The sequence below is a fragment of the Haemaphysalis longicornis genome, unplaced genomic scaffold, assembly GCF_048455015.1.
Source record: "Haemaphysalis longicornis isolate Haplotype H1 unplaced genomic scaffold, Haemaphysalis longicornis Haplotype H1 scaffold_1, whole genome shotgun sequence".
In the NCBI taxonomy this organism is placed as follows: domain Eukaryota; kingdom Metazoa; phylum Arthropoda; class Arachnida; order Ixodida; family Ixodidae; genus Haemaphysalis; species Haemaphysalis longicornis.
Genome location: NW_027526203.1, coordinates 223,372,320 through 223,387,086, shown reverse-complemented (window position 1 = coordinate 223,387,086; position 14,767 = coordinate 223,372,320). Strand labels below are relative to the sequence as shown.

The 14,767-nt window shown below is 46.7% G+C and overlaps 1 protein-coding gene across 1 annotated transcript in view; it reads right to left on the bottom strand.

Moving 5' to 3' along the window:
- LOC144157918 (uncharacterized) overlaps positions 1-14,767 on the bottom strand; it is an 81,692-nt gene that overhangs the window by 62,100 nt on the left and 4,825 nt on the right. Inside the window, exon 3 of the mRNA XM_077688637.1 lies at positions 347-557. Coding sequence (XP_077544763.1) covers positions 347-557 — 211 coding nt within the window. The remainder of the gene's footprint in view (positions 1-346; positions 558-14,767) is intronic.

The window sequence follows — 14,767 nt, the reverse complement described above, 5'->3', positions numbered from 1 at the left end:
TCGGGTGACTAATTAGTGACATATCCAGATTATGACTCACAGGCCGGCATCATTAGATATACATCCTCGTTAGATCCTATATACATCCTACATGTAAGCACTCGTCCCGTGCAGTTCTCTCCTTCGTCTTGTGTTTTTTTGCTTATTTTCTATCAATTCTCCCTACAAACTCGCGCATCTGTCGTTGCTCCTAATATACATATGTCCTCGTTGCTGGCATTTCCATATAATTTCACCGAAAGATAGTAATATGCGATCGCCACGCCGCTCAGATCCCTAAGTTGCAATGGGCTGAATTCCGACCATAGCACGCGCATAAGCTTTGGGCCGAAGAGCGAGTACTCACGCAGAAAGGACTCGAGGTCCCCCTTGAGGTTTGTGAGCGTCTGGCGGCTACGGTCGAGCACGAGGCTCTTGTGGTCGTCCGAGTTTCCCCCGAGCAGCAGGTCCGCCTCGGAGGGCATCCATGCCGCCAGCACCACGCGCAGGAACGCGATCTCCTTGCTGGCCTCATACAGACGGCCAGAGAGCAGGATGAGCGCCAGGAAGGAGAGACCCTGCAGAAGGAGGGGGGAAGTGGCGTCATCTTGGTGCAGAGGTATAAAGGGCGCAGGAGTTTTCACTGGCCTGCATGCAGGCTGTACAAGAGTGTGATGAGTGCCGTGCGTCACCGCCATCAACAGCAACGCATCTGGCCATAACCACTAAAATCGCACCGGCAAGTTCACTCACCGTCGCCTCGCTTCCATTACCATAATCATTTTATCCCCTCGCCTCGGGTACGTAGGGGGAAAAGAGAGAAGGGAGAAGGAACGTGTGGGGTTCGAGACCTGGAGCTGTTCGCAAGAAGCCTGGCAGTCTGGCTGAGAGGTTGACGAGGTGGCTGCAGTCCTGAGGACTAGATCCCAGGCGAGCGCCGAGCTACCGCTGGTCTAGCGGTAGAGCTACCGAGTGCCGAGGACGCGGCTAGGCTGGGAGATGCCTCCGTGGCTGTGCACCACAACGGGATCCTGAGCGCCCGCCACCAGCGACTGCCACCGGGCCTGCGACCGCGAGCCCTGTCAACGTTGACCGGACGTGGACGATGTGCAAGTGGGGCTCCCCGCTGGCCTCGGTTCTACACCGACGCCTCCTGGCCTAGACCCGACATCATCAGTGATCACCGACCGGCAAGTGCCGTCCCACGATGCGCTGCACAGAGGACGCATCATGGTACGTTACGACTTGCTGTTTTTTTTCCCGGTCAGGGATAAGTGATGTTGTCGGATCGGCACCAGGAAGCGTCGATGTCGAACGGAGGCCAGCGGGGAGCCCCACTTGCACATCATCCGCGTCCGGTCAACGTCGACCCGGCACTCGGTCGCAGGTCCGGTGGCAGTCGCTGGCGGCGCGTGCTCAGGATCCCGTTGTGGTGCGCAGCCACGCAGACTTCTCCCAGCCTAGCCGCGTCCTCGGCACTCAGTATCTCTCCCGCTAGACCAGCGCCAGCTGGCCCGATGAAATCTCGCCCAGGATTTCGTCCTCAGGATGGGTTGATTGGTTGGTATCCTCGAACAATGGTGCATGCCCATGCGGGGAAGAAGCTTCCTGTAATGGTTAAGGTGGCTGTAACCCGGTTTATTTAGACAAAAAATAAAGATAGAGAAAAACGTAGAGATAACGTAAAATCTCGGAATGTAACAGAAGACGCAAGAAAAACTTAGCCCAGCTTCATGGATTTAAGGTAGCAAACGCTGACGTTAACAGCGAAGCTGCCCGGTGTTCTCTAACCACAAGGCCAAGCTTCATAGAACATCTCAAAGTCAGCAGATCTATTCTCGAGTGCCCCGTTCGCGCGCCAACCCTCGCTGGCGCGCCCGACGGGCGGATTGTTCTTCCGGAGCGCGCGCGACTTTACCCATTTATCTAACATTCCAGAAACGACCGCCAAGCGCACTCGTCTATATATGCACGCTCCTCCGAACCATCTGTTGGAGGCGCGCTCCTCTCTTTCTCACCTTGAGTCCTCTCAACTGCGCTTGTCCCCCTCTCCCCAATACGCTGCACCTGTGCTTGGCGCTTGCTCTCCCATCGCCAGGCTATGCCCTCTCCGCATCGCTGCGCCCGCGTTACCACGACTCGTTTTATGAACGCCTCGACCAAGAACAGCTTGGCTGTTAAAAAAAGTAGTGAAGAAATAGCTGTCTAATAGGGCAGCCGACCTGTCGCCACAACAAAGAGAAATCCAAGAACATCTTTTTGGAGAACGCCTAGGACCGAAGCATCCAGGGAAAAAACAACGGTATAGTTGATAGCGGGAGACTAATCGAGAGACACTCACTAATCGAAATGCTTCCCGGAAACAAAGGCCAACCCAGGACGTCGATACTTAACCTTTATAGCCCCCCAAGAATAAAAACTACAAAATACACCAATTACTGACGGCTACAGCTAAAATAGCAAGAAGAGACCCACTAATTGTATTAGGGGACTTTAATGCCGCACACCCTCACGGGGGATATTCCAAACAATGTAGTTAGGGAAGAAAAACATATGAAGTAGCCAGTCAACTTAATCTGACACTCCATAACGATCCCAAATACCCAACCAGAATGGGAATGAGTATAACCAGGGATACGTGCCCGTATCTTACCTTCACTAAAAACGCAACTCAAATCAGGTGGGAAAACACGGAGGAAAACCTCGGTAGCCACCATCACATACTAATCACTAGCATAGAGAAAAGAACACCTAAACGAAAGATCAGAACTAGCAAAATCACCGTCTGGGACTCCGTTCGTAAGGACAGATTCACCGATAGTGAACCCATACGGGACGGGGCATACAGGAGTAGACAATACAACTAATCTCGGATGTAAAAAAGCACACATGAGAGATCGTGGGTACGGAATAAGACATCCCAGCAGTTGACAAACGACTACTCCATCTGTGGGATGCATGGAGGAGCCTGAAGAAGAGATGTAAACGGCAAAGACACAAAAGGAAGCTCAAAATTAAAATAGCGAAGATAAGTGCGGAAGCAAATGAATACGCGAGAGAACTAAACAACTAAAACTGGGCAAACATGTGTAACAACCTACAAGGTACGCTGCCCTTCTCTCGAACCTGGGCACTACTTAAACCACTAGCAGACCCAGTACAGAGCAGCCAGCAACAAAAACACAACGTAAACAAGATTATACACAATTTCCCGGGAACAGAGTAACAACTAAAAACAGCACTCGTGGACAAATATCTCCGAAACCCCACACGGACTGGGCCGCAAGCCTACACGTACAGCGGCGACGCCAGCCCAACCCTAGACAGGCCAATTACGGAAGCGGATATCAGAAGGGCCCTTACTAAGATAACAAAGTGCACCACACCCGGCAAAGACGGAATAACTTACAAATACTTGAAAAACATAGACGACAGATCTATAGGAGCTGTCCCAGACTACTACAATAGCCACTGGGAGAAAGGCACCCTGACACCGGAATGGAAGCACGCAGAAATGATTCTTCTCCCCAAACCGGGCAAAACGTTGTGAATAGGCGACATGAGGCCAATATCGCTAACCTCTTGTGTAGGTAAGATAATGGAACATGTAGTCCTGGATAGACTGCAGAACTACATAGAGACTAACCGTCTCTTCCCTACCACAACATGCGGTTTTAGGCCAAAGTTGTCAACCCAGGATATTTTACACCAAATAAAGGAACAAGTTTTAGATGCAGCTTCTTGTGTAAATCAAACGGTCATCATGCCCCTTGATTTTAAAGGCGCATTCGACAATATCGCCCACCAAACAGTTTTATCTAACCTTAACGACCTAAACTGCGGAGTTAGAATATTTAACTATGTGCGTTCTTTCTTAGAGGGCCGGACGGCCACGATAGCAATTGGGGATATACGCAAAGACACACACAAAGCAACGAATAAAGTCACACCACAGGGTCACAGTCACACCAATGCTCTTCAACGTAGCAATGCACAAGCTTCCAGAAACCCTAAACAAAATCCCCAATATCCGACACGCAATATACGCCGATGATATAACCATATGGACAACCACGGGGTCAGACGGAGAAATGAAGAAGCCCTACAAACAGCGGAAACGGCCGTGCAAAAGCATGCCTCCCAGTGCGGACTATAATGCTCGGTGGAAAAATCAGAGTTACTCCAAATCCTAAAAAGAACACCGGGAAAAACATACGTACTACCCACTCCAATGACGATCAACCTAGACGGGAAACCTATCCCAACAGTATAGACACTAAAAGTGCTGCTGCTCAGACTGCAGCAGGACAATGGCTGCGGAACAGCCCTAAACCATTTAATGAAACAAATAGAAGAAAACCTACGGGTGATTAACCGAGTAAACAACAGAAGAAACGGGTTGAAAGAAGGGGACAGTCTAAAAATTGCCAGCGCTCTCATAATTTCACGAGTAGCATACTCAGCTCCATTCTTATGTTTAACAGCCAGTAACATCAAAACACTCAACGCAGCAGTTAGAAACGCAATCAAAAGGGCGCTAGGATTACCCCAATGGACGTTGGCACAGAAACTAAACGAACTCGGAATCAGCAATGCAGTTGAAGAAGTACTTGGGGCACATAGAATAGGCCAGTTTGAGAGTTTAAAAACCAGCCACACTGGCAGGGAAACCCTATAGCGACTGGGCTACTATATACGTGACACTATGCACGCAACCACCCACGAGATTCCCGATTGCATATCCAGGGCCTTGAAAGTAGCACCCATACCTAAAAACATGGACCCTACACTCCACCACATAAGAAGGTTGGACAGATGCCGTAATATTGAAAGAATCTACGGGATTTCATAGTACACGTGGTGCACAGATGCTGCCATTACGAGTGCCGTTGGCATAGCCGCCATCTGTGCGCACAACCCAATACAGCAACGTAGCGTAACTGCTAGCGTGCGGACATCACTATGTATTGAAGCAGAAGAAGCGGCAATTGCTCTAGCTATCATTTCAGGTCAACAGGATGCACGAATGAACATTGTTTGTGGCTCCCAAAACACCTGCAGGCAATGGGCGAGAGGGCGCATCGGCAAAACAGCCCACAGATTCGCAATCTACAAATCAAATAATATAATCAAAATCATATGGGCCCCTGGCCATGAAACTCTAGAGGGCAATCAACAGGCTCACTCCTGGGCTCGCGCCCCCCTTCCCCGAGCTGACAGCCCCCAAGCAGAGTGTCCTGTTCCTGTCATGCCCATATATTCTGAAATTCTCAAGCAGAGTGTCCTGTTCCTGTCATGCCCATATATTCTGAAATTCTAAGCTACTACTAATCAACCCGAATTAAATTCCCACATCCTCATCGCAAGTTGCAAGGACATGATCAAACAGCACTCCGCTCAATCCAAACGAACACCTTCCCTCATCTCTCCCATCTACACAAACTGTATCCAACTCGAAGCAGTGCCACAGATGCAACCAAGTAGCCACCCTCTACCATACGGCAGCAGGGTGCCACAAAATTCACAAACACCATTTAACAGAAGAGCAGTGGAGTGAGGCTCTGTCTAGCGCCGACTACGACGAGCAGTGCCGAACATCGCCAGAGCAGCCACCGGCGCCCTGGGGACTGGAGCCCTGGACTAGGGGCACCCACCACGTGCAACTACCCAACAACATAATAAAGTTATTTCTCTCTCTCTCTCTCCCTCGACCACTGAGCGCGACGCCTGGAATTCCGCGAAGAGCTCCCGTCTCGAGCGCCCGCACTCCCTTTCTCGCGCTTCTCACTTCTACCTCTGCACCTGAGCCCCGCCAATGCACTGATAATGGTGATGGCGGAGAAGCGATGGTAAACACGGCGGTGCGGATTTTACTTTGATGGCCAGATGCGCTGCTGATGATGGCGGTCACGCCCGCCACTCATCACAAAGAGAAATACCTTTTGGGTGCAAAACTGCGGGGGCAAAAGATTGGTAAAATTAATTTACAAACACAGGAGGCCCGCATTATAACGAAGTATTAAGGACAAGAAATTGACTTCGTTATACACGATGTTTCGGTAAAAACGGAGGTGGTTTGCTTTTAATGCACTGCACTTCGAATTAAATAAGATTGCGAATGCAGCAATATTTGTTATAATGAGGGTTTGTTATTCCAATCAAGCCGAGCCTCGTTGATACGTTTAAAAAACGCAAAGGAGAAACGTAAAATCCGGAATAACGTACTATCCGGTAAGAAACGGGCTAAGGGGACTTTTAGTGTTCACAATTGAAAGCGCAATTACCGGGAAATCGCATGAATCAAGAAAGTATCAACGGGGTTCTACAGAATCTATTTGAACGATAGCTGCGTACGCTATCGCATCCCATAAATTTTCTCTGACAAACATCGGGCTTTTCTTCCTCCTTCCTAACTGTCCGCTAAGAAGACATCAGCAGGATGACCATTTTATCTCCCGCTTTCGTTGATAAAACCATCGCCGTCAAAAACGCAATGACTGCAGCATCTGCTGCATTTGTATGGAAACCAAATAAAGTTTGTATGTTACGCGCGTCATTGAGCGCGTACTATAGGCATACATTCAGCCCGTCAATTGAAGGACAAGAAAAAAAATGGAAATTTTACCGACAATCTGCTCAATAGACTCTAGAGCAATTTCGGAAACATGCTGAAGTCTGTATAAATAAGAGTTTTTTTTTTTCAACCCTAGGGCATAATTTATGTTGTGCTACATATAAGAAACTACAAACAAGTCACATCCGCTAATGAAATTGTAGGAATCTAACCACCCACCGGCTCCAATCTGACATTTTTGTGTGGTATTGCTGGAAGCCATATTAACCCGAATGGCAAAAAGAAGTAAGAATGATAATAAAAATGCCATTTCACGCTAATGAAAGTAATTGCGCACCTTCAAACTTGCAGTTCAAATATTGTGGATTAGCCTTCCTCAACAATGGATGTGTTATGTCATCAGCATGTGATATGGTAAAGCCATTTGCAGCTGCATCATTTTCCTAGAAATACCTTATCTCATAGCCTTTCGACCACATCGTTTTTCTGACATCGCCTTTAAACTCGTAAGCATTCTTTGGCAAGCACCCCGGCCAAATCTATCAGTTACTCGAAAATGAGTGGCGCCTTAGATCTGCAAAATAAATGTATAATTGGTACAGTTAACACATGTACTCGTTATAATAGTATAAATGTAGACGATTGGTAGATTCAGAATCACTAGGGAATGATTGAAAAATGAATAAAACGATTACCTGTGACGCCATGCACTATAGGAATGCATTCATGTACAGTACTAAAGCAGACTTTGCAGATACTTAGTGTATACGCTATAGATGCACACATGGTGTCTACATACTTTGACATGAAACCACTCACATTGCCCCTGTAAAACGCCTGCCTAGCAGAGAATGTTTAGTACAGTAATGGTGACGATTATAGATGAGCTTAGCGTATAGCAAAGTGGTTGTTAAAGAATGCTTGCACGACAGTGGACAAGGCACAAAATTACTGTACCGTTTTTTTTGTGTTAAACGTCATCCAAAAGCTCGACACAGTGCATTTGATTACGTTATTTTTACTGGTGCTAATGTAGGAGCTCGAAGAAACCAATGTGTAGATAACAATTATTTTGTTATTATAAAGACTTTCTTCGGCCCCTCATGTGGAGCGTTCCTGAAATATACTAAAAAGGAAAGGTTTCTACGAAGGTTTCGAAACTAAGGAAGAGTTTTTTTTTCAGCCTCAAACCGTTTGCGACCTCCCTATTTAAAGCCACGAAGTTCTTATTTGGGTGCCTTTCGGTTTCCCTTAAGTGTCGCAATGCTCAAGTCTATGGGATGACAAGCGGGGTTGCGGGGAATCGGGCGGGAGCGTACAGGCACGCCCTTTTGAGGGCCATAAGAAAGTGGAAGTAATCCCGTACATTCACAAGATCTCGCACAATATTAAAAAAAGTGGCCGCCAGACATGGGGTACATTTTCGGCACCATATAAGCTGGCAAGCCTTTGTCCCAAAATTGAAAAGCGCCAACCAAAGAACGCGTGCGCGATCCGCCATGCCACAAAATTCACGAAGTGCACGACAAATGTTATCTACCGCATACCGCTGAAGTGCGATAAAGTGTATATTGGGCAGACGGGACGCTGTCTGAACGTTCGTTTAAAAGAACATGAAACTTCGGTCACTTCAGCTGGAGGGGCAAACTTGCCTGCCCATTGCCGAGGTTGTGAATGCAGCCCCCTCTTTGACAAAGCACAAATAATTGGTAGAGGAACCACAAAGTGCGAGCGGGAGCTTATCGAAGATTATCAAATGCGTAAGTACGGTTTGGATAAGTGCGCGAGTGTTCCCTCATTAACAGTATCAGGCAAAGAAGCTGAATATTTGAAAAAGAGCCGATTTTTAATTGCGTCATCAGCTGACCTTCTCACTTTAGTTTTTACGGCGCATGCCCTGAACTTGCTTTTCCTTCGAAATTTTATTCATTAAACTGTTGCTAGTCCCAGCGTGTGTGTTGTCTACTCTCTCCTCGTGTATGCGTCTTCAAGGCTGACGCTGACTCCCTTCGCTTTCCCGCTCACCTCTCATGCTGTTCCTCTTCCCTAAGGTAAACACCCTCCTCTCCTCCCTCTCCTCGCAAGGTAAACACACTAGAGGTTTGCTCCAGTCAATTTAAATTTATCGCGTTTCACTGCTCCCGGCCGGGTACCTCGATGCCAGTGCTGCCGTACGGCGGAGACACACCGGAATCAAGGCGCCCTACTTCAACGTTTATAGAAACAAGTTGCCCTACTTCCAGGTGCGTTCCAAGAGGAACGTGTAACCTAGTGGAATCTTTCGTAACTGCTGCCGTTTGATTTCTCAAAATGCCGCCAGAAGCTACAGCGGCGCGAGCGACAGCAGGCGACACAGTGAATACAGTGGATGTAGTATTTCAGTTGCTATCGCAAATATCAAGCATCCATTGAATTTTTATAAAGGCCATTGAATTTTTTATAAAGGACCACTTGAAATTTCACTGATGTATTGATTTTCTGCCTCATATTTGCGTAACGTGTTGTTCTTGTTCAACACTGTCAACAAGTTTGAACATTGCCACCGGATTAAAACGTTTAGATTTAGTTGTGGGTGTATAAAACTACTGCGCAACTTCTGCTTCACTTTGGCCGGGTGGATGATTCGAGCCACATACAGACAGACAGACAGACACACAAACACACCAACATTTCTTCGTTTAAAGAGGCCAAGAAAGGCTATCGTCTTTAAAAAAATAGTGCGTACAAGATTTCGGCGCACGCTGGCCCCACGTGGACTAAATTATTTCAAAGCTCTGAGAAGCTCTAAGGCGCTTTACAGCTTAGCTGCAGTTTAAGAGTTAAAATGCACGAGTGGAAATGAAGCTTTTTTTTTCGGAGACAAAAAGTTCAGCCTGATTATCGATCTGTCTGCTTCTAACGAATGGCCTATATAGGATCCCAGATTCGAGTACATGTATTTTTCTACGAAACTGGGGCAACAATAACCCATCGTGCACGTTTATTAGTGCCGGCGCTTAATAATTTCTTTTCTTGGCATCCCAAAAACGCCCTCCCCCCTCCTCTCTATCTCTTTTTCTTCACAATGGGCCATGAGCTCAGGCCTCCAATCTCCGTTGCATACATTTACTCGGTGTTGTGCGACGGACCTTAGCGTCTTTCGCTACAATGGACGGGCGCAAAGACGGCGGTCCCGAATGCGCATATGCACGTTTCCTGGTATACCTGGATCTCATCATACACAGCGCTATGTAGCGACCTTCTTATTGATTCGTTGTAGACCTGGAGTAACTTATAGATAACAAGGTCGCCATATAGGGAGAAAGCACAGCTTAGTTGCTACGTCGAGTTTTACACAACGGTCTAACCATGGCCTTAGAAGTACTGCTATTTCCGCTATCACTGCACCAGGCTGAACACAAAGCAAGTTATGGGCCGCAAAGAAAGGCTGACTGCGCGCGTTCCTTTGAAAGGCAGCACTCGTTGGCGCTGTGTCCGCTGGCAAAGATCTATCCCAGTCGTCGCGGCTAATCGTGCTAACCTGTGTTTGTAGAAATAGGGTGTAGGTACGACGCGAGAAGGACTTGGTAAAGTTGTTACCGTATATCTCAAGGAAGCGGGACGCCGTTCTCGATGCCCTTCCTTGATGACGTCTCGAAAAACACGTAGATTTGCTTTGTTGCCATGGCATAAACAAGCACAAGAGCACGTAAAGTATTGGTCCGGGCTAAAGAAACTCAAGAAAAAGTCTTGATATTTGACAGTCTTGTTATCCGCTGCACCGGAGCTATTTCTATACTTCAGTAGCTATTTGGAGCGAGCGATACTACAGTAGAATAGTTACATAAAATATCCTGTAATGTCAAATTCGCAAAACGCAAAATGCTCTAACTACAGGTAATTTCGCCCTTACTTTATATCATAGGAATTTGATTACTTAAATGAAGTTCTTCCATTTTTAAAGGGGCCATGAAGACAAAATGCAAGTTTGGTTCATTCGAAAGATTACCTCGTTAGAATACCACTGACAGAACGTGTCGAACAAAGTTCAGGCAAATAAGCTCTATAATTGGGAAAAAGAGATAATGGCCATGCGACCCACTAGCTCATTTCCCGTAACGGAACCTATTATGTCGTATGCCCAGCTGTGTGATTGGCTGACGCCTGCAAAAGCAAAGGCAAGTAAGGCAGGGCTTAAAAGCTTTTCTTTTGATACCTCTGAGAATGGTGGGCTAAACAATGCACGTTAGGAACCCACACGTACACATAGAAGCCCCAGAACGTGCTGCGTGCACTATGCCGGTTGTGGCTGCGCAGCCGTCCAGCCCGTTGAGATTACACCGACCAACTGACATAAGCGACATAGTCTTCCGTGACTCGGTCGCGCATACCCAAAGTTTCAGGAAACGATTACTACCAACCTTAACAAAAATAGGCCAGGTAAAAATCCTGTCAAAACCAAAGCGAGTGCGGAGAGTGGTTCTGAGAAGTATCATGACGCCATTTGGGAGGACGAAGCGTAAACAAAACACGTTTGGCCGTTCGCTGCAGACCCTATTCACATTACTAACAATTGTTTCAAGTGGTTGCCCTGGATACATCATCGCTGACGTAACGAAGCACACGATTTAGCGGAAGAAATGACAGTTGCCTTAAATTGTTTAATTTCTCAGTGAATAGAGCATAGTTTGCTGCCGAAGAAGCGCTGGAGGAAATATAAAACACGAAATCTTTTGAATAAAACAATCTTGTATTTTGTCTTCACGGCCCGTTTAAAATTGGGAGTCTGTGAGGGAAACTGGAGAAGGAAAATCAGCCCGTCGTTTCCCTACCAAATTCTTGCTCACTCAAACAGCCGTGTGTTACCTAAGTCGCAGAGGCAGCTATAATTAACTATTAAAGGGACACTGAAGTGATATGTAAACATTGCGGGATTACTAGCGCAAATTGTAGTCCGGAGTCCCCAGGCCATGTTTCGACCACTCTAGGCGCGTTTACGCGATTTTATTTAGTAGAAAAACTAATTCGAAAATGCTGTCCTCCTCTCTTTACGCTCGCCCATTTTCTGTGGCGGTTTCGTGTGATGTCAGGAGGGGATGAGCTGGCAATTGGCTGCGGTACTGCACGGCTCCCCGGCCTTCAGACACAGTCAGTCGGGCCAGCGTTTCGTCCGCCGGCCGCCGGCGGGTCGTCGCAGTCAAGGAGGTTAAAAAAAATTGCTTGGTCGCAATTCGTTCCCTTAGTTGAAACGAAGCCAGGACACGTTTGTGAATGGAAGAATGTGCCTTTCTTTACTTGGTTTGTTTGTACACTGTATCTAGCTCCAAGTCAAGGTCGCTTCACGCAAGCGCTGCACAAGCGCACATGCGACGCTTCGCTGACTGGTACGCCAGTAGGAAAATATAAGGCCTCTTGAAGGCGGGAGAAGTGTCAGCGAAGTCAATATAGGTACTAAGGAAATAAAATCAACTGATATTTTTACCGTACAGCGTAAAACTAGGGCGCGGGAAGCACTTTTTTGCGCTGGGCGAACAAGCACAGCGGTCAGCAGCACGACTACGCATCTGCGAACGCTTTTCCGTCTACGAAATGCAATTGCTAGACGTGAGCTACTGTGGAAACTCGGGCGACGCTTACTGCACGAGCGGAGTACAAGTAGTCACCTAAGCTGCTTGAAATGCCAAAACTAAATAAAAGTGTAAACGGGTTGTACAATATATACCCTAAATTACCAAGACTTTCGCATCCCGCTCCGTGGCTCAGTGGTCTGGGGCGCTGGGTGTGCCACCGTAAGTGTTTTGCAAGTCACGAGTTCGAATCCCCGCGGGTACGTGCTTTTTTTTTTTGTAAGTTAACTTTTTTGTTTTCCGCCGATGTTTTCTATATTGAGTTCACCTTTTTTTGGGCCGCAACGTTCATGGCTACACGAACTAGTTCACAAAACGCGCGCAGGCTGGCACTGGCGCGCTAGCGAGTTCTCGTTGGCATACTGTTGCCATAAGCACCGACTGCTTGCAGGCAGTGGGCACAGGCCAGAATGAACAGACCCTTGGCCTGGTGCGAACACGCTTTTTACGATACAGGCATGAGGGAGGCAAGCTCCAAATATGGGGAAAAAGCGCATGACATTTGGGCGTCTGCGGGTACGCGGAGGGCGTTCATGCACTGCGTAGGTCTCGGCTAGTGAATGCTACGACTACAAGCCATCCTGGGAGGCTTATCTTGTGCATTTTACAGCCAACAACATGGCAGAAGCGCGGTACGATGATTACTGAGATATTGAGAATGCCCATCCAACAACGCCATTGGTTATGTTTTACACAACCGAAACCGAAACCGAAACTTGTTTGATTGCTAACCTTGGGCATCGTCCAATCACGGCGCCCCTCCTCTCAACGTCACAGCCTTAGTTGGTGCGGCCGCCGCAAACTGCGCATGGTAGTTTTTCTTCTTTCGCGCTTTGTAAAATAATTACCGATTTGTCAACCGGATAAACGATGAAAAGTGGGCTAATTTGAGCCAGTCTACGCAGTGCAAGCAAAAACGGGAGCTTGACAAATTCACTTCAGTGTCCCTTTAAGTAATGCATAAAATACACAGAGCCGCACTGAAAACTATCAAAGCTTTCTCTAACAGTTCTGCTGCGCAGCAAGTCGAACTTGTTAGATTACTTGTATAAAAGAAGCCACTAGTAATGTTCCATCTAGGTCACTCAGCAGTCGTAAATTTAAACAGGTGACAGCAAGGTAATTACGATATTGTTAAAATACCTATGGGCCTTCTTTCCTAAAACTCACCTTTGTTATTAATAATTGCGATAAAACGGGCACATCAGGCTAAGCATGTAAACACATGAGACAGCATTCTTTGAGCCACCCTAAATAATGCAGCCTGCACTGTGTTATAATTCCGTAACGTTCTGAATTCCATGATATCATTAGCCATGTTAAATTGCTCAATGGAATCTTAAGTATGACTTCGTTATTTGTCAGATGTTTGGCCTTGAACACGACGATTGTTAATTTCGGTAATTCAAGTGATAACTGCAGATCTGTACTCCGACCAAAACGCTTCAAATCATCTCCGAAAGAAAAGAATTAATGCGAAAATTGAGTTTAGCACGATGGGAATCGGTTTTGATACCGCGATGAAAAGGCGCGGAAAAAGATGGCGACAAAAGATAGAATAAACAGCGCGCCGTCCCGTGTTTATTATATTGTCTGTCGCCGTATTTTTCCTTGTTCTTTCCATATGGCCAAAAGTTTGCGCCATATTTGTGAAGATATCTAAAAAAAGCGAATGGTTTAACAAAAGACAAATGCACATAGGTCAGTATATTCTACCACAGGAGTAGAAGAAATAAAAAAAATGCATCGGCATCTCTCTTACCAGTGGTACATAGAGGCAAGGCAACTGCTGCCCCGTCTGATCCGTGGAGTACATCTGTGCAGCCCGTCAAAGATTCTAGGAGCACTCAGGCACGCAGAGATCAGTCCTATTCGGTGGGCAGAGTAGTCTCTTCAGTGAGTTGAAATCCTTTTCTTAGCATCAGTGCCACCGTTAGTTCAAAAAACGACGAAAGATTCCGCCGAAGCCATCCCCAAGATTTTGAAAAGCAGATGAGGCCGGTGTCCTAAAATGCTGCCTCTCAGAAAAAAAAAAAAACGACCACAAAAATGCAATAGGACCGATAGTCAGTTGCGTGTCACGTATACGCCGATAGACGGAAAGGCTACTGCGTCAAGACAGACCAGCGATAGGAGTGCATAAGCAATTGGAGTGATTTTTTTTTCTAGCTCATCCCTTCTTTCTGGAATCCGCGGCTCCAATTCTGATTTGAGAAACCCCCGTCTCTTGTTGCTGCAGCGTAACACGACGATATGGATGTATTTCGTGCCGTAAGCGGCAATGACATGTCTCTCGCACAGTTAAAGTGAATCGTTCAGTACGCTCCCTACACATTCAGGAAGTTCTAAGATCAGAATTTTCCTTGAGCCAATATGATGGAGCCGTTTCGTGGATAAATTTTTGTTAGCAGAATCCGCCGATTATCCGTAATGACAGATAGTGAATTATTTACAGAAATATGAACCTGTCATCGAAAACTGTCTTTTATTTGCACGGACTGTACGTTTTTATATATCCACCAAGCTTGTTTCCCTTCTAACTAAGTGTTTGTAATATCTGGGAACAAAAATTACATCACTCAAACATTGTTAACATGAATGGCCACAC